Genomic DNA, 26,124 nt, shown 5'->3' on the forward strand with positions numbered 1-26,124 from the left:
CAGCGCCTAAATGCTCCTAGGGGTGACAGTGTTGCACTTTATAAATGCGGTTTGATTTGGTTTGATTTTAAAGTGGTGGGTTTTCAACAGTTCTTAATTGCTTTTTTAATATAACGGAGTTGTCTTTGCAACGCAATTCACAACACTTTTTTGTTCTAGAGAGAATGTTTAAAGACAAGGGCCTGCAGACCCATGTATGGGCGAAATTTGGTAAGTGTGTGTTTCCACTCATTGTCAGTCAATCAATCTGGATTTATATAGCACCTGTGAGAGTATCCAGGCAATAAGAAGGTTGCTGCAGGGGGGCTCAGTTGAACAGTCAGGTCTTCAGTCCTTTTCTGAATTCCATAGGAGAGAATGAGGCCCACAGGTGAAGTAGGAGGTTGTTCAAGGACTTCGCCACGAGGTAGGAGAAGAAGCGTCTTCCACTGTTGATGCGGCAAATGTGGGGGTGTAGAGGATTTAGGTTAAATCTATACACCCAAGTCTTTATATTACTTATATGTATTTTTCAGGGATCACCCATTGATTGACCGGATTTGAAACGGTATTTACCCTTTGCATGCCCTTCACGGCTTGCAATGTTATAAAGGGTAAGAGTATGCATAACAGAGTGTTATAAGGGTGCAATAGGAGGATTACTTAAGGTGTAATGTAAAATATGGGTCAATAATATGGTATATGGTAGTCCAGGTCATTCTGAGGATTAGTGTACAGTGGTGGTGCAAACCGTTGCACATGAATGCAGAATGGACATAAAGTTATCTGTAGATGCTACTTACACGGTTGGGGTTAGCATGGTCTTCACGTTACATGCGTCTGCATGCAGGCGGGACTGGCATCTTTCTGTGAACTACTAATAAAGGTTAAGGAGTTTCTTTTGTCTAATGTGAAAAAGAAGATGATGAATTATGTTTCAATGTGATACTTTTGATTTTTAGCATATGGTCACTTGTCTTCTGCTGGTCCTGAAGAGGCCTGGAAAGGTGAATAGACCGAAATGCATCAACCTCTTTTTCATTAGAGGAGCTGTTAGAAGATGGACTTTGTTTTAATACTTTAGTGGAGAAGGTCTAAAGCACTGAATGGCCTTTTTTCACCTGACCCAGCCGTAGCTATCACGGTTGATGTTGAACTGAAAATAGATGTATACACCAACTGTTTCCTATATAATTCTTATTGGAACACTGTGCCTCGCCACCTCAGGCCATCCCCGTTGCTGACCCAATTTAGGAAAGATCACAAGACCTGGCTCTTCGACTGAACCTCAGCGTCCATCAGAACCTGCAGCACCTCCCCCCCCCTCCCGCCCCCCCAGTGCCTTGAGACCCTCAAAGGTGAGTAGTCATGCTCAACAAACACTAATTGATTGATTGATTGTGGTAGGCAAGATATGACCATGAAATGTGTTTGATGTGGTGATTTAAGTATATATTTTTTCTTTTTGTTTTTTTAAATTTGTGAATGTTGCACTCTTTTTTCTTTTACTTTGTGAATGGTGTAATAACTACATAAAATGTAATACTGTGAACGCAATATAATAATTAGGAAATACACACAAATGGTCGAAGATTTGTGTTTGAAGCTAGCTAAGCTTCACAAATTGATTGTTATGTGAACAAATTAGTTTTGTTTTGCTTTATAAACTTTTCTATTGATTTATCCTCATGCTACCCACTTTTGGTTGTTATGATATTAGCCCAGTGGTAGTGAGGTTCAAAGGGCGTCGCCTTTCCATTTTACATTGTTCAAATTGGGGCATACACCCCAAAGAGGGCTCTTGAGGCTCACTACATAATGTGACAGAAAAAGCAGTGATATCTTGATGTTTATTCATCATTTTATTTAAAGACAGGCCAAAATAAACCAAATTACTAAAATCAAGACTTGATTAAACAAAGACATTTGTGATTATTATGCTTTGAAAAAAGTACACAAAGGGAAATATTCTGCTGTGGTTTCTGAGGTGAAATGAACTTACTTCAGGAATCTGATCCTGAAGACATAGATGTGAATCTACTAAAGTACATAAAAGACTGAGAACCTGACTGGGGATTGAGGAAGTATTCCAGTCCCATGGCCACTATCATTTTGGTATACATTCATGATCACCAGCTTTTTGATGATTGTAGCAGGGCATTTTCGTCCACGCATGTGTATATCTGTAATGTTACTCCTCTTTCCAACAAATATGCATGATAAAGTGGAAGCATGATTGGCCTGAATTTTGACAGATCACTTACGACTAAGGTAAACTTTTTCAACTGCAAGTGATAATGGTCAATTTGAACTCAAATGGAATAGAGCCAGGCAGGAAATAGCTATTGGTCTGTGATAAAAGCGGTAAATGTTCTTGCAATAGTGAGGAGTGTTGTACAAGGTAAATAATCACCAGAGGACCCTGTGGATGAACTATCTGAAGTAATTTTATCATATTGAACTAGAATAAATATACAGCACAATGGTGGCTGTGACATAGATCAATCTTGGAAATGCTGACCTGGTCACTGAGAGGCAATTTTTTCAAATATGTTGGTACATGGGCGTGATTAGCTGAATATGACCTAGCTAAATTTTCTACACTAAGACTGTTTTCGCTGTAAGGTAGTACCTTTTAAAGCAGGTAAGTGTACTCTTTAGGACAAGGTGACTCGCTCCCTGCTCGACACTGGAAGGTCCAGCCTAAATACCCACTTCATCCTGATGCACAGGAAGAAAGAAATGAGATGAGAATATCCTAGACCAGGAATTTGGAAATCTCCTTCAAGCATTATTGTAGCAATGCTAGGCACCATCCTGCTGAACTTCTCTCTTCAGACATAAGATGGGTTTTCAGCCTCAAAAAGTTAAATAGTCCTGGCCCCTTGATATATCACTGTAAACAAATTGTTGTCAAGAGATTTTTATTTTTGATTTGTGTTTTTGGATCATTAGTGAAGTAATTTAGCTTGGGGAGACATTGCTGATCTGGGCCAAATTTGTCCGGGCAACATTTTTTAAAATGGCAGATATGTTGCAATGATGATGTATTATTTCAGGAACCATGAGAGTTGAACAAGTTACTTACCTTTGGTAACGATATATCTGTAAGAAACATAGGTTAGTTATAGATTCCTTACCTTAGAATTACCCCCAGGCATCAGACTGGATCCTGAACGTTTTTTGTCAGAAGTACCTCCACGCGTCGGAAGGTGGCGTTGGTCGGCTCCGCATCCGTCGTTGGTGTCGTGGTCGCCGGGATGACGTTGCGGAAGCTACTCAGATGCCACCCTCGTGCGCTGATGTCAGTTCTGTATACAACTTTCCGCACCAGAAATGCAGAGCCATGCAAGACACTGACCACTGGTGCACCAAACTAGGGCCAGAAAAGAAGTCCTTAACCCTAGAGGTCAGTTCGCAGAACGGGGAGGATGGGTGGGGCGTTAAGGAATCTATAACTAACCTATTTTTCTTACAGATATATCATTACCGAAGGTAAGTAACTTGTTCATCTGAAAGAAACAGTTAGTTATAGATTCCTTACCTTAGAATAGATACCCCAGAAATACTAACCCCGGAGGTGGGTCTGCAAACCAAGATCACACCAGAAAGTCCTGGAGAACACAATGGCCAAGGAAGCCGTCTCTCCGGACTTGGCTGTCCAGGCAGTAGTGTTTCGTAAATGTGTGCAGCAATGCCCATGTAGCTGTCTGACAGATGTCATGTAGAGGGACTACTCCTCCCAAAGCAGTAGTGGCTGCCGGCGCCCTGGTGGAATTGGCGCACTGTACCACTGGAGGCTCCTTTTTTGCTAGAGAATAGCAGACTTTAATACACAAAACGACCCATTTAGAGATGATCCGCTTATGTACGGCCCGAGCTTTCTTGGCGCCCACGTAGGCAACAAATAGTTGGTCATCCACCCAGAACTGCTTTGTGCGATCCAGATAGAAGGAAAGCGTACATTTTGGGTCCAGGCGGTGGAGCCTCTCTTCCTCTTTAAAAGGATGCGGAAAAAAGGTGGGCAAAGTGATGGTTTGCCCGATGTGAAAGGAGATAACCACCTTGGGAAGAAAGAATGGACGAGTTGTTAGGACAACCTTGTCTGGATGTACAGCCAGAAAAGGAGTCTTGGATGAAAGAGCCTGGAGCTCACTTACTCTTCTGGCAGATGTGATGGCTACCAGGAATGCAGTCTTAAGAGTTAAGAGTCATAAAGGACAGTTGTGAAGCGGCTCAAAGGGAGTGCACATCAGATAGGTCAAGACCAAATTCAAGTCCCACTGAGGCATTACGAAGGGGATAGGAGGAAAGAGATGAGTAATGCCTTTTAAGAAATTATTTCCAACCGGGGACTTGAAGAGAGAAGGCTGATCAGGAAGCCCTAGAAATGTAGAAATGGCCGAGAGATAGCCCTTGATAGTGCCCAGAGAGGAGCCCTGCTGGGCCAAAGAAAGGAGGAGCAAGAGAACCTCAGAAAGAGGGGCAGAAACGGGATCCACAGCCTTTGCTGCGCACCATGCCACAAATTTGTTCCATCGGCAGGCGTATACCGTCTTAGTTGAGGGACGCCTGACTGCCTAGATTACACCACAGACTTCGGGAGGCAAGTCAAACGACGTCAAATGCCGCCGCTCAATTTCCACGCAAGGAGGTGGAGGCTGGACAAGTTCGGGTGGAGGACTGTCCCCTGCTGCTGCGACCGAAGATCCTCCCGAAGAGGCAGTCGAATCGGAGGACCAATGGCCATGTTGAGTAGCTTGGGATACCAGACTAATCGTGCTCAATCCAGAGCCACCAGAATGACTTGGGTCCGGTCACGCTTGATCTTCTTCAGCACTCTGGGCAGAAGTGGTATAGGCGGAAAGGCGTACAACAGACCACACCTCCACTCGCGATGAAAAGCGTCGCCTAGCAAGTGCCGCCTTGGAAATTCCAATGCGCAGAATTGCTGACATTGCGTGTTCTCTTCAGTGGCGAATAGATTTAACCAAGGTTCTCCCCACTGTTATAAGAGACCTTGCACCCCTCCGAGTGAAGACGTCATTCGTGATCCATCATGCACCTGCGGCCGAGTTCGTCCGCCCTGGCGTTCAAGGAACCTGCCAGGTGTTAAACCACCAGGGATAAGCCCTGATGTTCCAGCCATGTCCAGAGGCGAGGGCCTCTTGACATAGGGTCCACGACCCCACCCCGCCTTGTTTGTTGCAGTACCACATGGCGGTGGTGTTGTCCGTGAACACCAGCACCACTCTTCCACGGACAGAGGGAAGGAATGCTTTGAGTGCAAGCCTGATCGACTGCAACTCCAGAAGGTTGATGTGGAGCCCGGACTCCGCCGGAGGCCAGAGGCCTCTGATCACCACCTCTCCCATGTGGCCGCCTCATCCCAGTAGTGATGCATCGGTCACCACTGTGAACTCTGGTTGAGGAAGAGAGAGGGATCTGCTGTTGACCCAATCCTAGTTCGTAAGCCACCACTGCAATTGGTGTGCAGTGCCCTCTAAGATCTGGACGAAATCGGACAGATTCCGCTGATGTTGCGCCCACTAGAACTTCAGGTCCCACTGCAGAGCCCGCATATGCCACCTGGCATGATCCACCAGCAGGATGCAGGAGGCCATCAGGCCCAGTAGCTGGAGGGTAATCCTGACCGAAACCCGGGCGAAGTTTGGAATCATAGGCTGAATATCCCGGACTTGCTGCTCGGGAGGATAGACCCGAAACTGCTCTGATGAAGAGGAGCTTCTGAGAGGGATTCAGGTGTGACTTTAGCACGTTGATGGAGAACCCCAGTAAACGCAGGAGGTCGGCCGTAGTCTGGAGGTGGAAGACGACTGCCTGGGGCGAGCCTGCCTTCAACAACCAGTCGTCGAGATAGAGAAAGACTGGGACCCCTGATCTGTGCAGATAAGCTGCGACCACCGTCATCACTTTCGTGAACACCCGAAGAGCGCTGGAAAGGCCGAAGGGGAGTACAGTAAACTGAAAATGCTCGTGGCCTACCATGAACCGAAGTAGCGCCAGTGAGCCAGCAGGACGGGGATGTGAAAATAGGGGTCCTGCAAGTCCAACGCTACCATCCAGTCTCCAGGGTCAAGGGCAGACAACATTTTGAACTTCTCCTTCCGGAGGAAGCGATTGACGCTCCTGAGGTCCAATATAGGACGCAGGCCCTTGCCCTTCTTGGGTTCCAGAAAGTAGTGGGAATAGCAACCATAACCTACTTTTGGGGCAGGAACGCGCTCGATGGCTTCCTTGGCCAAGAGAGCTAATACTTCCTGTTAGAGAAGGCCCAGGTGATCCTCGGACATGCGATGGTACTGAGGTGGCATGACTGGAGGGGTAGCCTCGAAGGGGAGTAGCCCCTTAGGACTATCTGCAAAACCCACCTGTCTGACGTGATGGTGCGCCAGTGGGGGAGGTGATGGCGGATCCTGCGCCCACTGGCGATGGATGGGCCTGAAAGATCGGATTAGGAAGGTTTGGAGGCGGAAGCAGAAGGGGGGTTGGTTGACTGTCCCGCTCCCTGGCCCCCTGATCCATGGATGTGGTTCCCACATACCCGGCCGTACAAAGGTTGTGCAGCTTGCGCCGGCCTGTGGCTCTGGGCGGGACGTAGTGGGGCACTCCTTCCATAGCCACAAAAGGGGCGAAAAGCAGATTGCACAGGGCGAGTGGAGAGGCCCAAGGACCTGGCCGTAGCCCGTGAGTCCTTTAAACGCTCTAGAGCGTGCTCTGCTTTGTCGTCAAAAGGCGCCAGCCATCAAAGGGCATGTTTAGAAGAGCGCTCTGGACATCCCCAGAAATGCCAGTCGATCTCATCCAGGCTACCAACGTGGAAATCATCCTGCCTAGAGAGTCGGCGGTATCTAGCCCACAGCGGATGGTAAACTTCGCTGCATCTCTCCCTGCGGCAACAGCCTGGGAGAGTACAGCCCGGGCCTCCTCCAGACACTGAGGCAGCACTTGCGCAACCTTGTCCCACACAGAGTGGGAATAATGGCACAATAGACATGCGGTGTTTACCGACCGCAGTCCCAAGCTGGCAGAAGAGAAAACCTTCTTCCCAAGATGATCTAGCTGCCTGGATTCGCTATCTGGTTGTGCGTTTGGAATGCGCTCTTAGAAGTAGAAGCTTGGACCACCAAGCTCCCCGGGGTAAGGTGTTGGGAGAGGAAAGTGGGGCTGCCCGGGGCCGGGCGGTGGCGGTGGGGTCAGGCAACTATCCTATCCACTGGAGCCCCACTGTTGCTTCATTGACCGGCAGCAGGGGCTCCGAAGAACTTGCTGCCGATTGAAGCACCTCCGTCAGGAGGTTAGTCCTGCCTGCCACTGTAGGAAGCTCGAGGTTGAGAGCCTCAGCCCCCCTATGCAACAACACTGCGCAAGCCGCTCCCTCCTCCGTAGCCACAGTAGGAGGAGACAACATGTCATGGTCTGAGGAGGTATCCAGACCACTGGCATCCCCCAGGTCCTCTCTCCAGTCCGGATCGTACTCCAACTGGTTTGACAAAGGGTCCCCAGACCCCTCCCAGTCTTCCTCCCCCTCCTCTGGCAGCCAGGTTGGCTGAAAATGGCCAGGGAGGAACACAGGGGCAAACGTACCCATCGGCGCCGGATCATGAGTTGGCCAATGCCGGTCCGTCTTTGTGTCCACGTCGGGTTGCAAGCCGCGGTCGACGCGGGCTGGGGACCAGGCGGCGTCGGCAGCGGCACTGGTGGAGGTGGCACAAGGTCGACCAGGCCTGGATCCATGGGGGCCCTGCGGTGCCAGAGCCGCCGCCATGGAAGGCCTAGGGCCCCGAGTCTGCGGGGCCCGAAGCCGCGCCGCCGGAGTCGGGCTGCCCAAAGATGGCATGCATGGCTTCGTAAAACTGACGAAGCTGGGCAGGGGTCACAGAAAGGGAGCTGCAGGAGTGGCACCGCCCGCATTTCACGTCACGTCAGCGAACCGACGGGGAGAAGTTGAAGAGCGACGATGCTTCTTCGACTTCTTCTTGTGCTTCGACTTACCTGACCCTGAGTGCGAAGACTTGGATGACGAGTGGTGATGGCTCCGCGACCGGTCCCTCGACCTCCCTCGCGACCTGGACCTCGAACGGCGCAAAGCCGACTGCCGGGGATCAAGAAGCTTTCAAGACCGCTCCGGCAAAGACTTCGAAGCCATGGTGTGGCAGTCGGAGCACGACTAGGGGTCATGGTCGCACTCCAGGCAAAAGAGGAACACGTGGTGTGGATCCGTCACCGACATCATTCGGGAACAGGAACCGCAGGCCTTGGAGCCGGGCATCCCTACGTGCACCAGGAGTCGGAAGGACTCAAAAAGACGACGACAAAAGTCGCTCAAAAAGTTCAGTCAAAAAGTGCCTGGAGGTACCACTCTCTCCGGATCTGTGCTGGCTGGCGCGGAAAAAGAAAGAACTGACATCAGCGCACGAGGGCGGAGTCTAAGTAGCTACCGCGACGTCATCCCAGCGACCACGCCGCCAACGACGGACGCAGAGCCGACCGGCGCCACCTCCGACGCGTAGAGGTACTGCTGACGAAAAACTTTCTGGATCCAGTCAGACACCTGGGGGTAATTCTAAGGTAAGGAGTCTATAACAAACTGTTTCTTTCAGATCTAAACTTTATTTTGGTGTCAAAACATAGGTTTCGGGGGTCAATTAGTGTTATAGAGTCAGAAAATAATTTTTCAGAGCAACCCTTCCGCAATTTACCAAAATGGCGGCTTTATATTAATGTGTTTTAGCCATAATTTTGGTAATTTATTTTAATATTGTTTTTGTTTCAGGCTTTCCGTTGATTCAAATTCATAAACATGAGCGAGCAAAGCAGGTGCTAGCAGAGGATCTTTCTTTACCTCTTGACAGAGTGTTGCTAATTACAAAATCTGAGTACTCCTTCAACACTGAAAAATGTATCATATGCCAAACTAATCTGAAAGAAAAGCTAACATCAACTGGGGCTGGACAGATGAGAGTTCGAGATGCAGCAGAAATACAGGAGACTAAGTTCACAAAAGATTGAAACTAATGTGTGAAGAAGATCAAATATTTTATCATTGCAACAACAAGTGCTACAAGTCGTATACAATGAAAAAAAGCCTGGAAAAAAATTGTCAAAAAATGGCAGAAACCAGTGAATGACAGTGAGAATCTGAGTCTTCTGAGAAAGGAACGACAACCAAACCCAATGCCCATCCACTTAGAAGATCATGTACTACCCCTTGTTCACCTCCAACAATGATCAGAAAGCAGAGGATCTTCAATGTGTTATCTGTGGCCAAAGGGACTGACGAAAGAACAAAGTACAGAGTATGTGTGTTCCAAAGGGAAAACATGTTTTTATCTGAAGCTAGTTTATTCCAAGATTAGGTTTTCAGCTAATCTAAACAGCGAGGTGAATGTTTTTGCAGCAGATCTATATGCCCACCCAAACTGTATGCATGCATACATTCGAAAATACGAATGTACAATGAGCTCCCAGCAGCCATGTAACCGCCAACCTAAGTTTTCACTCTTTGAAAGATCAAATTAAGTTTTAAAGCCACTCTTGAGTGCTGGCTATGGGTTCACATTCAGTGAGATCAGAGAAATAATGATCAACATTGATGAAAAGTATTCATCCATAATAATGAAATTAAGATTTTTCTGGTGAGAATGTACAATAACAGAATTCGTTTTGTCAGTCAAACAAAAAGAATAAGCCACTTATGGAGTTCTCAATTGTTTGACTCCTTCAGTTCTTGCTGCCAAAATAATATCACACAGGATGCAGTAAAATCAGCAGGAAGCATTTTAAGAAACGTCCTGAGAGAGTTAGATTTTGAACTTAATGACGAATTCTGTGATGCCCGAGAGCACCGCAAATCATGGGCGTCAACAAGATGGAGCAGTAACTTGTTAGCAGCTCATGCTGTAAACTCGTGTAAATCCGACAGCCACACCACTTCCAAGTCACTTTACCAGGAAAGATTTTACAATTGCTGCTCTTGATAATTTTGATTTTGAAGACAGCTCGTCTTTGTCTGGAACATCCAGCACACGATACTGCAATGATGCTTTTTCAAGACTGTACCAATGAATTAGCTACTGGAAAACTAGCTGTGCCAGCTGTAGGCATAAACAAACGAAGCTGCAAACTTATAACCCAACTGCCTTGCCAATGTGTGCAAAATCACTACAAGCCATCAACACGTCCCAGTCTACCAGAAAGTTTCAAAGTGGCTGAGGACATGGATCTTCTTCTACCTGATGCTGTGGTAAGCAAAGTTGATTTAACTGAATTTATCATATCGCTTACTCAGTGCGTACTGAAGGATGAAGACAGTTCCTCCGTGGGCTGGAATTCACGCTCTGATCTCCCAGAACACTGTCCCACTGAAGAGGGTTGGGTTTTTAGCAGTAATACCATCTTGAGTCACAGACTATACAATAGTATACACAGTTCTAAAAATTTCCAAAATGTGCAGGCTCAACTTGAAGACCAGCCTATTCTGCCAATTTTCTGCGAAGAAGGTGTTAAACGTATTGTAGCTGACATTTTTATGAGCAATCCATTAGAATGTATTGAACTTTATTCAATGAGGGGTGTTTTCCACTAGACAAAAGTTGTGTTGTGCAGAAAGTTATCTCAATGGATGTTGCATAGTATTTCACTTATTGAGGCTGAAATCTTTGGAAGCAAATCTGTCCAGTATTGAGTGGAACTCATTATGTTCATTCATTGCAGGATATGCTCATCATATCTGAGGCTATAGAAACATTACGTTGGAATGCTTTCTGGAACAAGAATGACAAATTAGGTTCTGCATATCTTAACTCAGAAGTGAACAATTCAATTTGAAAAGGTGTCCTCATTGAAAACGGCTGTTGACTATGTGTCACAATTGTGAATGGTCACAATTTCATCCATACAAAACTCTGGAGAGGTTGGTCAGGCTGTTCTACAGATATCAAAGTCAGTGTGCACCTTGCAACTGCACATTGTCATTGACAGTTATCTTGCTCAATCTGTCAAAGAATGTGAGAGAATCAGACGAATTTCTACAAGTGGAACAATTGACCTTGCCTACATCGAAAATTCAACACTTACACCTGTGCAACTTGATACATTCTGGTCATCAACATCGAACAAGATGTTAGCTTGCCAAAAACATTGCTGGTGCTTCAGTGAACACTGAATGTCCAATTATTGGAAGTGGATTGATTGTCACTGAGTTGGTGCCTGCAGAGGTATATTCAAAAGGTACAGGCCATATTGTTTGAGAACTTAACAGAAAATTGGAGGAAGCTGACCTTCGTGTTTTGCCACATGTTAAGTGAGCTGTTCAAATTGGTTCCAACTGAGTGACTGTACTGTCAAAGGATACAGATGTTATTATTGTGCTACTTAGATTAGTAGCAATGTTCATAAGTCAAGGATTGTAGTAGTTATGGATACATTATGGAACAAGCAAGAATCCTGCTTTATATTTTGTACAAGGAACTGGACCCAGAGGTGCCCAGTGTTCTTATGAAGGTACATATTCTTACATGTGATGAAACTATGAGCCCCATTGGAACAAAGCTTGGAGCTTTAACTGCTGAAACTGTGAAGTTTCTAAAAGGATTTGCTGAGACAGAAGAAGAATGTGACTTTAAAGACGTAGAAAAATACCTTGTGCGTGTGTGGAAAATGAGCTCTGACTGTCACACATTTGACGATCTTCGGTACAGTGAGTTCAAGAGATCAGTCCCGCTAGATGACCTTCCAGCAACCTCATATTCTGTGCGCTGGCACATTAAAAGAGTGTTCTACTTAATCAGAAGATGTGTAAATGTTTTGGATCATTCATATGTAGAGAAATAGCCATGTGAATTTGGTTGGTAAGATATTAATGCGGTGCTAAAACCTACAAAATGTCTTAAGCATCTACCCACAGAACTTACATGTACTTGCAAAACCTGTGCTACAAAAATGCTCTTCTAAAATTTTCAACATGCTGCAATATAACACGATCTATTGTCAAAACAAATAAAGTGAACTATGAAAATGTGTCTAAAACAGGAGTAATAAAAGTAATTTTTTTTATAGGCAAATCATAAACATTGTTTGGTGCACACATAAAAGGATTAAAAACTATTATTATTTGTTTTATTTCTATATATGTTTCTTCTTCCTCTATTATAGTCGCCACTTTGGAAAATGGCAGAAGGGTTGCTCTGTGGAGCTATTTTCTGTCTCTATAAGACTACTTTACCCCAAAACCTATGTTTTGACACCAAAAAGAAGTATATAGGTCTCATGGTTCCTGAAATATTACATCATCACTGCAACACAACTGCCATTATAAAAAATGTCGCCCAGAAAAATTCAGCCCGAATCAGCAATGTCTACCCATGGTAAATTATGATCCAAAAAGACAAATCAAAAATGAAAATCTCTGGACAACAATTTGTTTTACAGAGGTATATCAGGGGGCCGGGATTAAAAATCTCAATATTAAACTACAGAGCAAGGAGTTCAACAACTCAGAGTTGAACACATTTTCAAAGGTTAGCGCCTAAGAATCAGAAACATAGTAGTAAAGATCCTTTATGATCAATGCCTCGAATTAAAGCAGAAACTAATTATTACTTTTGACTTTCTAAGCGATCTTGTTCTGATACCTCTCAAAGAGCTTTGGGGGCAGACAGTGCAAGACACTGAACTGCCAGCATTAGGATTCAGGACACAACAGTTAAAGATGGTAGCAAGAGGATCCTTGCTACTGAACACCTTTAATCCTGAAAAATAAGTTCTAAAGTAAACTTTTTAGACAATGTTTCAGATGCCATGCTTTAACACCTTGAACTGCATCAAAACAAATAAACCATGATGCAGAAGGTGAGGCACCTGAGAACAACACATCGTCAGAAAAGGATTTAAACCCAAAATCCTAACACAAACATTCCGTAGGCTAAATGAAGGAAAATAAATTCTGCAACATAATTTGTTGTAATTTCTGAAGTACCTTTTGAATGTTGGGAAATTGAAGAATATGGCTGTTTTGGACCATTGTGGGCATTACTTAATGGTATGTTCTATTGACAGAATGTTGCAGTGTTGGACAATTCGACTATGGGTCATTGAAAACCCATTAATGTCTGCAGTGTGTCTATGCAAATGTATGGTAGGGGGAAGGAAATGTGTTTTGCTGCAATGAAGTTACCTCCTGTACAAGATATATTCTGGGAAGAAAACAAGATTAAAATTATTAGGTCCTTCAAAACCTCAACAATGTCTAACAGTGAATGCCTGGATTTGATATTAGTTGCTCAATGCATACACAAAACGTTTGATCTTCCGTGACATTAGTGTAGAGCTATGAAGACTACAGAAGATGCAGCAAAATCCGCCTAATGAAATAGCTTTGTTCTGAGGCTCCACTGTCAGCGTGGACTTATCACTCTTGTCAAATCAACTGTGGAATCCCTCTGGCTCAGCTGCCAAGTGTGATTTTGTTGCAGATAAAATTTCAAGCGACACAGTCAAGTCTTGTCAGAATCTATAGTCAAGAACTGAAATGAGGCATACAAGATAGGAGGCATGCAGTGGGGACATGACTAAGTCCATGGAGGTAGAGCACAGAATGAGGAAGGCAGGGATTCTCACCCAGTTATCAGAATTAAACCAACCCCAGAGGTTATAAAGCCTTATTTAGATGGCTACTCCACTATTTATTGGAGAGAATCTCAAACCACATTGTCCCACTCAATCTGGGTTCCGGGCGTGCCACGCGACAGTCTGTCCTGCTCTTAGCCACGGAAACTATTAGGCAATATGTGGATGCGGGTCAGACGCCGGCCTTGATCCTGTTGGATCTAAGCGCCGCCTTTGACACGGTTGCCCATCACACTCTGGTGCACCGGCTGAGGAAAGGAGGCGTGTCTGGTAGGGCACTAAGTTGGATGGAATCATTCCTGGCGGAGCGTAGTTTTCAGGTGAGGCAGGGTGTTCACTACTCCAAGGTTATCAAACTGAAGCAGGGGGGTACCACAGGGCTCGATCTTGAGCCTGACCCTGTTCAACCTGTATGTGGCTCCTCTGGCGGAAATTGCTGATGGTTTCGGGATCGGGGTTGTGTCCTATGCTGACGACACCCAGCTGGTGGTCTCCCTGACACAGGAACAGGACTCGGCAGCCTCCAACTTCGTGGCATGTTTGCAAGAGCTAGCATCTTGGATGGCTAATAACTGCCTGAAGTTGAATGTCGATAAGACCGAGGTGCTTGTGGTGGGGAGAGCGCCATCGGTGTGGTCGTCGACTTGGTGGCCGCAGAGCTTGGGTCCTACCCCGGTGCCCTGTGCCCAGGCAAAAAACCTGGGGGTGTGGATAGACACAAAACTCTCCTTTGAGTACCAGACTAGGCGAGTTGCGGGTGCCTGTTTTGGAGTTTTGAGGGGCCTTCGTAGAACTCTGGATACACTGCCTATGACAGCCAGGAAGACCTTGGTTCATGCCCAGATGACGTCCCACCTCGATTATGGTAACATCTTGTATCTGGGTGCTACGGGGAAATGTTTGCAGAGACTCCAGCGTGTGCAGAATGCAGCAGCTCGTCTGGTTCTCATGCGTCCAAGGAGAGCCCCCTCGAGGGCGGCACTCGCTTCCCTCCACTGGTTACCGATACGAGAACGTGTTCGGTTTAAAGCGTTGTGCGTTTGCCACCGCATTATTCAGGGAAATGCTCCATCCTATCTGCTCGATCTTCTCACTCCTTATGTTCCAACTCGCTGCCTTAGATCTCAGGGGAGAGGCCTGGTATGTGTTTCGGTTGTTAGGAGAGCTAGGATGGGGGGACAGTCCTTTCGCCTTCTGGCCGCACAGCTCTGGAACAAACTCCCTCTGAGCCTGCGGTTGGAGCCCATGGAGGGCACCTTTAGGAAAAACTTGAAGACTTACTTATTCCCTGCATGATAATGGGGTCTGGGGGGGCTGGGACGTTAGCTTACCAAGGCAGCTTGCACCGCAGCGCGGGGAAAACACTGGCTGAGTGTAACCAGGCGCTTTATAAATGTGCTAAATAAATTGCAGATGAGTGGCAACCATGGGCTTCTAATCCAAATACAACTAGTGTAACAATATCGGTTTAAAGAGGTTTGAGTGAGGAGGAGCCTAGCGCGCAACCAAGATGGCCGCGTAGGTGCGAGGCTCCCGAGGACCTCCGCGACCTCCTGCATAAATCCTGATTATATCCTGTCCTAGATGAGGGGACTGTGTTCGTGAGACCGAGCTGAGGTGCCACCCGTTTTCCGTTTCCAAATCGGACCTCGGACACCGGCGGGAGCATCGATTGAGGTTTGCGGCCTTCTCCACGCCGGCCCCCCGGATTGGAGTTGTGGGGCGATCCGGAGACAAAGTGAACAACGGCGGCGGGCGAGGCTGGGCGATTCGCGTACCCCGCACTTTCACTTTCGCTTTCGCGCCCTCCTTGCTGCCAAGCGAGGTAGGGTCGCGAGGCGGCGTGCGGTGGTGTGACTTCATCGGGGTGCCCTGCCGGCCCGCCAGCTGTGATCCGCCCTTCGGAGCTGTGGTCACCCTCCCCCGGAGCCCGTGAACCGGTCTGTCAGCCCTTCTCAAGGAGATTGGCACGATTTGGGGACTGGAGCCATGTCCACGAAACAAGATGGCGACCGGGCAAAGGTGAAATCGACCCGCCGTGGCGCAGCCCCTCAGTCTAACAACATGGACCGCTACACCCTCCAGAAGGGATCTCCAGAGGCGCCGCGTAGGTCCCCTGTTGGCCCGACTGATGCCCCTGCTTTGCCCGCGGATCTGACCCTCCGGGACGTCATGGGCGCCATCGCCGAGATGAAGGCCTCAGTGGACCAGCGCTTTGACACTCTGGCGCAAAAGATTGACTCGGTCCTCGTGGATGTGGGCCTGGTGAGGGCCGATCTGTCCAAGACGAATGACCGGGTCGACTCTTTGGCCCACACCACCTCGGGCCTCACAACGGACGTGGCGGCCCTCCAAAAGGAGGTGCGCCGACTGGGCCAGGCGAGCGCCCTGATGGATCGTCGACTGGAAGATTCCGAGGGTCGGGCCCGGAGGAATAATGTTCGCATTGTCGGGGTGCCGGAGGGACGTGAGGAGGAGGCGGCGGATCTGTTTGTGGAGGACCTGATCCTCACCCATCTCCGGCCCCGGGGGCTGAGTAAACTCTTTGCAGTGGAACGTGCCCACAGGGTCCCCGGAGGGAGACCTAAGATCGGAGCCCCTCCGAGGCCTCTCATTGCCCGGATCTTCAACTTTCGGGACAGAGACGCTATCCTGCAGACTTCTAGGCAGCAAGGACCGGTCAGACTCGACAATATGGACGTAAACTTCTATCCTGATTTTACTCCGGCGGTCCAGAAGCAGAGACTGAGTTTTCTCGGAGTCAAACGTCGCCTACGGGACCTGAACCTCAAGTATGCGATGCTTTTTCCAGCGAAGTTGAGGGTAGAGGTGGATGGCCGCACGCACTTTTTTGATCGTCCCGAGGCGGCCGGGGACTGGTTGGACACTTTGCCCGGGGACCGGGGCCGGGGGGGTGGGGGGGGGCGCGGTTGGTGGGGAGGGCTTGCCGGATCAGGACTGAGGGACTAATAGTAGGCCTTGCTCTGGACAACATTATTGTCATCATTGACTGATTGTGTAAGTTCCCCTCCCGTGGAGGTCGTGCGGGGTCTCTTGGGGGCTTTCCCTCCTCCTCTGGGGGACTAGTTAGTGTTTTCATCTATGGGGCGACAGGCACACTGCACTTTGGGGGGGCTGTTCGGGCTCATGCAGGGGTGCAGGGAGGGGGGAGTTCTGTTGGGACGGGTGGGTTGGGGTGGGGTGTTGTTCGTTTTTACCGCAAGGCAAACCCTTTACTGTATTGGTGTTTTTGATGTGCTCTCGGGGGGACGAGTGATGGCTTCTGTATGTGATGGGGGGTAGGGACTTGACTTTGTTGTCTTGGAACGTTAATGGACTGGGGGATAGGATTAAGCGAGGTGTGGTCCTGCAGTATCTGAAACGCATCTCGCCAGATGTGGTCTTTCTGCAGGAGACACACCTTATTGGTAATTCCTTCTTTGCCATGAATCGGCGTGGCTATCGTTTGGTGGCCCACTCGGGCTTCACGTCTGGCTCGCGGGGGGTGGGCATCATGGTTAAGAACTCGCTCCCGCTGGAAATAGATGAGGTGCGCCATGATGAGAGGGGACGCTACACTGCCTTGGTGGGGAGAATGGAGGGCAAAGTGATTGTCTTTGTTTCAGTGTATGTCCCACCGGGGCTACAGTCTACTACTTTTGCGGACCTGGGGCGCCTCCTCCTTGACCTTCCGGGGGGGCTTCTGGTGGTTGGGGGGGATTTCAATGCGGTGGTTTCTGGGACTATGGATCGTCACCCCCCTAGGGACCTCCCCCGGGCGCAGGCGTGGCTGTCCGGCCTTTTAGATACATTGGGATTGGTGGACTGCTGGCGCTTAAAACATCCCACGCAGCTGCAATACACCTTCCATTCGGGTGCCCATGGTAGCCTCTCGCGGCTTGATCATATCCTTGTCCCTGCGGCCTATGCTGGGAGGGTGGGAGAGGTGCGCCATCTGGCGCGGGGTATTTCAGATCACTCCCCGCTCCTGTTGCACTTTGGTGTCCTCCCGAGGGGGGAGGGCAGGGTAGCTCCAATCAATGCCTGGTATCTGCGCGACCCCACTATTCGCGCGGAACTGATTAAATCCTTGCAGCGGTATTTCGAGGAGAATGTGGGGTCTGTCCCTTCGGCTATCTCCCTTTGGGAGGCCTTCAAGACAGTTATTAGGGGGGAGGCCCTCTCCTTCATATCCCATGCCCGGAGGCGCGAGCAGGAGGAGGTGACCCGAGTGGAGGCCGAAATTACTGAACTAGAGGGTGATTTGGGGAGTGGGGTGACGGATGCTGCACTGCATGTTCTACACCTTAAGCAAGCGGCCTATAGGGCCCTCGTCACGGAGGCAGCCAGGGGCCTCAGTAGAGAGCAACAGGGGCGACTGTATGATGTGGGTGATAAGGCTGGTAAATTGATTGCGTGGTTGGATAAAAAGGAGAGAGCGAGTCGTGTGGTTCCGCTGATTGAGAGGATGGATGGTGTACGTGTCACCGAGCCAGAAGACATTGTCTCTTGCTTCGCGGATTATTTCCGCGAGGTGTATTCCCCGGTCTCTCCCTGCTCGGAGGCGGATTCTCAGGCCCTGCTTCGAGATATCGCGCTGCCCTCCCTTTCGGTGGAGGACAGGGTGTCGTTGGATGCTGCTCCTACCTCGGACGAAATTGCCCTCGCTATACGCTCGGTTGCATCTGGCAAGGCCATGGGCCCGAACGGCATCCCTATCGAGTTGTATAAGCTGCGACCGGACGTACTGGCACCCCACCTCCGCGCGATGTTCCTTGCGGCCCACTCGCGGGGCTCCCTCCCGCCGGACCAACGTCTGGCTACAATCGTGGTGATCCACAAGGAGGGGAAACCCCGAGACCGGGTTACCTCCTATCGGCCAATCTCGCTCTTGAATGCGGAGCCCAAAATCCTTGCCAAGGTGCTTGCCAACCGGCTGGTCGGCGTGGTGGGCGATTTGGTCCACCAAGACCAGTCTGGCTTTATCCCCCATCGCAACACGGCCCTCAATCTGCGGCGCTTGCACGGGGTGCTCGCGCGTGTTCCGTTTGTGCGGGAGCCGGCCATCTTGGCGTCCTTAGACGCCACCATGGCGTTTGACACGCTCGAATGGCCATACATTTGGGCGATGCTGGCGAAATTTGGTTTTGGACCGGGATTCATCAGCTGGGTCAAATTGTTGTACTCGGGCCCGTTAGCGCAGGTGGTAGTGAATGGGCGAGTCTCGGCCCCGTTCGCGCTGGGACGGGGCACGCGACTGGGTTGCCCCTTGTCGCCGCTCCTGTTTGCATTGGCCTTGGAACCCCTGGCGGAGTGGCTGCGGTGGCACCCTTCCATCCGTGGTCTCCGTTGGACCCCCGAGTATGAGGACCGCGTGTCCCTCTACGCTGACGATATCCTTTTGTACCTAGCCTCCCCGCGCAAATCACTGATTGTCCTGGTTGATGTCCTGCGCTCCTTTGGCCGTAACTCAGGCCTTGTCATCAACTGGGCTAAATCATGTGTCTATGTGCTTTCCGGGGAGGCTCCCGTCCTCCCGCGGGGATGTCCGATCCAGATTGCCTCGCAGGGGTTTCGGTACCTGGGTGTCTATATCACGCTGGACCCGGCGGCCCGCTATGAGCGAAACTTGCTTCCCCCCCTCCAACGCTTGAAGGAGGACGTCGCGCGCTGGCGGCACCTGCCGCTTTCGCCGCTCGGCCGGGCGGCATTGTTTAAGATGATGTCGTTGCCGCGCTTCCTGTACGCTCTCCAGAACACTATGGACCTAGTCCCGGCGCGCTACTTCCGTGAGGTGGAGAGTCTACAGCGCCGCCTGTTCTGGGACGGGAGGCCGCGTATAGCCCTGGCGAAGTTGACGCTCCCGTGGTATGACGGGGGGATTGCCCTCCCGGACATTAAGCGGTATTACTGGGCCTCCCAGCTAGCTGCAATTAATCACGGCCTCTATGGGCCCGCCTTGAACCCGGCATTTGAAATGGACAAGATGCTCCTGCCCGGTGGCGACTACAATTGCGCACTCTACTCTGGCGCGCCGGATCCCCGCTTGACGGGGCCCACGCGTGTCATGGTGCGGATGTGGCACGCGGCCAATGCAGCTATGGGGTGGAAGGACCGTTTGACCCGGGCGTCGCCGTTGTATGCGCCTCAGCGGTTGGGCTCCCTGTGGACCTCGAAGGGCTTCGAGAAGTGGGACACGATTGGCATCAGTAAAGTGGGGGACCTCTGGACGAGAGGGGGATTTAAAACATTCGAGACGCTGCAGACGGAGTTTCAGCTGCAGGGCAGTGAATACTTTCGGTACTTGCAGGTCCGTCATGCGCTGGGCTCCGTCTTCCCAGACGTCGCCTCCATCCCGGAGTCTTCCCCCCTGGAGGATAGAGTGCTGGATGGCCACGTTCCGGATAGCACGATCTCCCTCATTTACAAAAAATTGATTAATGACCGCTCGGGCCTGCTGACCGGCCTCCGTGAGGCTTGGGTTGCCGACGGGCTGGAGTTGGACGACGAGGACTGGATTTCCGCGGTGGCCTCTCCGAAGGAGGTGGCCATACCGGCTCGCCTTCGCTTCGTCCAGCTTAAGATACTCCACCGGGTTTACATGACGGGGCCGAGGCTTCTGCGTATGGGTTATGCTGAGGATGGGTTGTGTAAGCGTGGGTGTGGTGCTTTGGCGACTTTTTTGCATATTTTGTGGGAATGCCCGAAGGTGGAGCGATTCTGGCGTGGTGTGCATGAGGTCCTGCGTCTGGTTACGCATGTCGCACTGTTGCCTGAAGCGAGGAGATGCTTGCTGAATGTGTGGGAACCAACTGATTACTCGGTTCCGCAGACGCGATGGGTGACTCTGGGATATATGATAGCTAAGCGTGACATCGCTCAACTGTGGGGATCCCAGCGGCCCCCGGCGGTGTCGGCCTGGAAAGAACATATGGATTGGTGCATGTTCCGAGAAAAGGTGGTGTATGTGGCGAGGGGCAAGCCTGGGGCGTGGGTGAAAATATGGGGCCCCTGGAACGCCTACCGCGGGGGTATTTGCGAGCCACCACTGCTCCCTGCTGCCTCACCGGCTCCGTCCCCCTAGTTGACCCCCTCCCCCAGCCCCGGGCACAGAGTTCCCCCAGTCCTGGACTTGTTTCCCTTCCCCCTCTTCAGATTCCTGTGGATGGTCGGGGTCCCTTATTCGAGGAGCACGTGTGTTACCTTCGATTGCGGGTTGCCTTGCGGTTGTGTTTTTCTATGTTGTTGCGTGTGTATAAAATGAAACCGTATTGTGGGCTTCGAGTCATGTGGCTTACGTCGTTGATGTCTCCTGATTTGCTTCTTTGTAACGCCAAGTGCCCTTTTGTAAGTTTGTCAGGTGCTCCTGTCACTATAGCGGCCGGCCGGAAGGTTGTAGGCCCATACTTGTATATACTTGAGATTGAAATAAACGGTTTCAACAAAAAAAAAAAAAAAAAAAAAAAATAAAGAGGTTTGAGTGAAGTGGTGATGTGGAGTATGATTTTCTATTATTCAATCTCTATGTCATGGAATGTTACTAAAGGGTCGCACAGGTGGGGGAGAATGGGGGTTTTGGGACATAGAGTCTAAAATGAATGGAGGAAAAGAGACACTTCAAAGGATTGAAGAACAAAGTGACGGGGGAGGGAAGAAGGGCGTTCCAAAGCCATTAAGACACAATTGGAAGGATGTCAGTAGACAGAAGTGACACTGTAAACATTAAATGATGAAAGAATATAGAGTGTCCAAAGATATAAGGGGTAATGGGACAGCCATCTATAGGAGGGAAAAGACATGTAATCCTTGAGGAAGAATCTAGAGGACTCCAAAGACTGCAGGATCAATCAGACAAATGAAACTGTAATGGCTGATAGAGGATTTGGAAAAGCAGGAGGTGTCTATCATGAGAGGAATCTTGGATTTGGTTGACCATCACAGAATCTTCAGGAAGTGTACCTGTGAGGCAAACAAATAGTGGAGCAGTTTTGAAAGATGGATTACATTAATCCCACATTCAAAATACATATGCATGTTGAGAGAGAGCCTGTGTGAAAACAGACTTTGCTCTAGATTCAATAGGAGTAATTGGCTCTTTGGCATAAATTAGAATTCCTAAATGTAGATTCTTCAAGGAGGAGACTGACAGAGTCTTCCAGGTTTAACACCATTTCCCAAATAATGCAGTACTTACTCAGCTCCAGCCCCATTTTAGAGTGGGGATATAAATCCCCATGCCAAAACAGTCTGTGTCCAGTGAGACCATACTGTTTGAGCTGCATGTGGTCCGAAACCAAATCTTTGGCCCAATATGCCCTCATACTATCCTTGAAACAAGCTTCCGAATGCCCATGGTATCTCCAACAAACACAGAAATCAAGAGTTGGCACACATTCTGATGGAGAAATATACAGAAAAGAATCTTAGTGTGCCTGGGTACTATTCTCCTGCTCCGCTAGCGTTACCATACCTGGGTGGGTCCACCTTCACCTAAGTCCTCTGCATCCACTCCAGCCTTCTCCAGCATGGTGTCCATAACTTTCATCAGCTGCAGCACCTCAGCACGACTGTTTGGCTTCCTAGGAGGGAAATAAGAAGTTACAGCCTAGCATTTTTTTAAAACGGGTGGAAAGAGTTAGCGTCTCATGCAAGATTAGTAGGTCCATTAAGGGGTATAACACTATAGAGCATGCGTTAAATCACATGACAAAAATATTGTATCCAATAAATCTTCTTAACTACTACTTCACAGGGTTAGGTTAAGTATCAGATGTCGAAAAATAATAATAACTATACACCTACCTTGATGATGTCATGGTAAGCTCTGAATTGGATATGACATTATTATAAGTACATATTATCAGCCTCGATATAGTGCCATAGAACACTGTGGAAAAAAAGGAACTGAGGCCAGCGAGCTGGGGTGCCACCTATATATACACACCGCGCCCATCATTCCGGGCGTGGACGACGCCACGGAACCCACGCGGAGCCTAATGATCCCACCTACCGGTTCGCAATGTAATTTCTAAAAAAATTCTGAATCCAGTCAGACGCCTGAAGAATATTCGAAGGTAAAGAACCAGCGGGTAAAAGTCTCCATCAGATATTAGAGGACAGCCTCATGTCATACAGCATTAAGCATTTCAAGATGTCCATGTTAACTGTACTCCTCTATCATTATGATGGTGCTATCTTCAGAAACAAATGCCAATCAATGATTGGGTCCAGAGTCTAAACTTCCTTCTCCTCAAGGGAAGCACACCCCACAAAGAGAAATTATTGTATTTAAACAGAGGCAGGACTGATGATTACTCAGGCTGTTGACTGGACACCATGCAGAGGCTATAACTACAGCTCCTTACACTGTTGGGCATGGAGACTGACTCCAATCTTCTAGAGCAGGTCTGGGTACATTAAAAGACAGTGGAGCTACTTACCATGAATCTTAGGGATACCTGACCATGCATGTTCTACAAGCAATAAGCCCCCCCCATTGTGAGTTTCTGAGGGTACCATTACTGAAGGTGAAGAGGGTGGTGGGGGGGAGGGAATAAAGGATTTCCGAAGATTCTAGTGTGGCATTTCTATTCACCTATTAAGTCCTCATTTCTCAGTGAAACCTCAAAGTTCCATTCATAATCCTTGGTAACTTCACACCTTGGAGTTACTGGTAGCCTTTTATCAATAACTCTCTGGCTCAGTTAAAGGGGACAATTCTGGGGCACTCGTAGTGAGGCACTACATTTTCTGTCTAAAGGGTATAGACACTGTACTGAAACAGCGAAATCCCACTAATTTAACTCACCGGTTAATAGAGGCAGGCACTCCATTTTGGAACTATTTAACATCCTAAGCAAGTCAACTGCAGTTTGCCAGATTTTTGAGGAGTCAAGAAGAGATTGTCTCTTTCTAGGGGATACAGAACTACCTTGTGGACAAAATATTGCCAATTAGAGAGAGGTCTGAATCACTTGAGACATACTGCATGAGTAGACTCTATTCAAAATCCCCAACACATGCCCTTCTGGTGAGATATATATTGCTCCCAGACAGTGGACAAAATGCTTGGGTGTGGGAGTTGCAATTTCCCTGACAGTTGTGCCCAGGAACTTAATTATACCTCAATGGGTGCATACCCTGTCACAAGCAGATATAACTCACACCTAGACCTGCCCTTTCATTGTCCTGTTAACCAATCAGGCACCAATCCTTGCCGGAGAGGGGCTGTCCCTAGAACCAGTTTTGAGAGACCAAAAGGGAGGTTTTTCTCATTATACTAGCCCCACCTCTGGGTGGGCACAGGATTTCTGCATAAGGAAAGGACATTTCTGCCATGTTTGTTTTAAGTACATAGGGGCACTGCCGGATGAATGATCTGCTCTGGCAAGACATGGACAATCGATCTGCTCTATCAATCTCTGGGCAACGGACGTGCTTTACAGTTATCTTGACAACGGAACTATTTGATTGACACATGGGTAATGGCACTACTTTATCAATACCTGAGAAATGGGTGTGATTTACCAATATCTGGGTAGGCAATGGATGGGAAACTGATTTGCTACATCAGTACCTGGGCCACAGATCTCGTTTAACAATAACTGGACAATGGATTTGCTATATTAATAGCTGGGCAATGGAATTACGTAAATGTATGAGTGCAATGGGCCTGCTTTACCAATACAAGGTGAATGGATCTGTTCCATCACTTAGGCAATAGATCTGCTTTATTGATACATGGACAATGGATCTGCTCTTTTAATTCCTGAGCAATAGCTCTGCTTTATAGGCTGAATTCTGACACTGATTTAATATGAAAGAACACATGTTAAAGGATGCCAACAGTTGTTTACTATAGATGACTAAGCTGCCTAGTCTGACAGCTACTAAACCTTTTCTTCAAACAGGGTGTGCTTTATGGATGCCTGGAAATCAACAAGATCTTCAAAGACCTTCGACAAAGATGTGCAGTTCTACACATATAAGATAATTAAACTAGTCCTCCATACAAGGCTGGACCCAGTGTTACTCACATGGAGGGGAAAATCATCAGCCTCTTCTCTGGGTCCTCGAGGAGCGTTGTGTATTTACTGCAGTGGAAAAACAGGCATCTTAGAAAATATCAAACATTTAGAAGGGACTGAGGGATGGGGGACACATTTATCGTAACATGATTGCAAAATCAACATGTAGGATACAAATGTAGGACTCTGTTGCATGATGGTGCAGTGTGAATATGACACCATGTATAAAGATTCAACATAGATATAGGAGAATCAACTTCAAATGGAAGAAGCCACGAATGTCCAATTCACAAGCAAAATGCCATGTGTGAAATGCATTCATAAAATGCACTTTTGAGTACGTTTACAATTTTCGGTTCTCACAACCTGAACCTTTGTAGTAACTTACACTTTTGTAGTACCTTATACTTTTGTAGTGAGTCCAGCAATTCAGTTGTCACCCACTAGTACTGGTGCTCCTGTGCTCATGACGAAACCATTCCGTCATGAGGACAGGGGCTAGAAATCCCACAGCAGAGGAATTTCCCTTTTGTTTTATTGCCCTCAGGAGGTTGGGGAAGAGCTGTCCCAACCTCCCGAGGCCAATTAGCATTTTCATTGCAATGCCGATCACACACATGGTGCGCTTATGTCATTGCAATGAAAATGAAACTGAAACTGAGTTTCAGTTTCATTGTTTTGGTGCTCGTGGGGCAAGGATCTACCCAGTAGGCACCAGGGAGGGGGGAGTGGCCCCTTGGGCAAGGGCCTTTGCTCCCTCCATATTTTTGGGCATAATTCAGTCTTTCTGCCCCCGCAGGGGGGCAGAAAGCCCACTAGAACGAGGCAATTTGTTTAGTATTGAAATTAGGGGTGGGGGCTGCCCAATATGGGCACGCCAATGCCCCACCTGCACAATTAGTCATTCTGCCCCCCCTGGGGGGCAGAAAGCCCACAAGATGCCATGGTTTTGTTTTTTACATTTAATTTAGGGGCTGGGGCTGCCCAAGATGGGCATGCCAATGCCCCCACCCCTCCCCCCACACAATTCCAGTCTTTCTGCCCCCCGGAGGGGGGGCAGAAAGCCCACTAGAAACCAGGGATTTATTTTATTATGTAAATTAGGGGTGGGGGCTGCCCAATATGGGCACGTCAAAGCTCACAACCCCTGCACAATAACAGTCTCTCTGCTCCCCCTGGGTGCAAAAAAAAACCCATTAGACGCCAGGGTTTTTTTTTTACGATTCATTTAGGGGTGGGGCTGCCAAAGATGGGCATGCCAATGCCCCTAACCCTCCGCCCCCCCCCCCCCACAAAATTCCACTCTTTCTGCCCCCTGGGGGCAAAAAGCACCCTAGACACCAGAGATTCTTTTTCTTATAGGCCCGGGGTGGGCGCTGCCCAGAATGGGAATGCAAATGCCCCCACCCTAACCCCCAAAGAAAACTAAAGACTTGCTGCCCCTCCAGGAGGAAGATGGGGGCAATAG

The 26,124-nt window shown here is 48.7% G+C and overlaps 1 protein-coding gene across 3 annotated transcripts in view; it reads right to left on the reverse strand.

The window, feature by feature from the left end:
• Positions 1–26,124, reverse strand: part of AXDND1 (axonemal dynein light chain domain containing 1) — a 564,522-nt gene that overhangs the window by 360,845 nt on the left and 177,553 nt on the right. For all 3 annotated transcript variants that reach the window (XM_085601802.1, XM_085601801.1, XM_085601803.1), the window contains exons 7-8: positions 24,666–24,722; positions 22,100–22,208 (exon numbers count right to left, since the gene is read on the reverse strand). In XM_085601802.1, coding sequence (XP_085457928.1) covers positions 22,100–22,208; positions 24,666–24,722 — 166 coding nt within the window. The remainder of the gene's footprint in view (positions 1–22,099; positions 22,209–24,665; positions 24,723–26,124) is intronic.

This window comes from Triturus cristatus, chromosome 4_2, assembly GCF_964204655.1.
Source record: "Triturus cristatus chromosome 4_2, aTriCri1.1, whole genome shotgun sequence".
NCBI classification, from domain to species: Eukaryota; Metazoa; Chordata; class Amphibia; order Caudata; family Salamandridae; genus Triturus; species Triturus cristatus.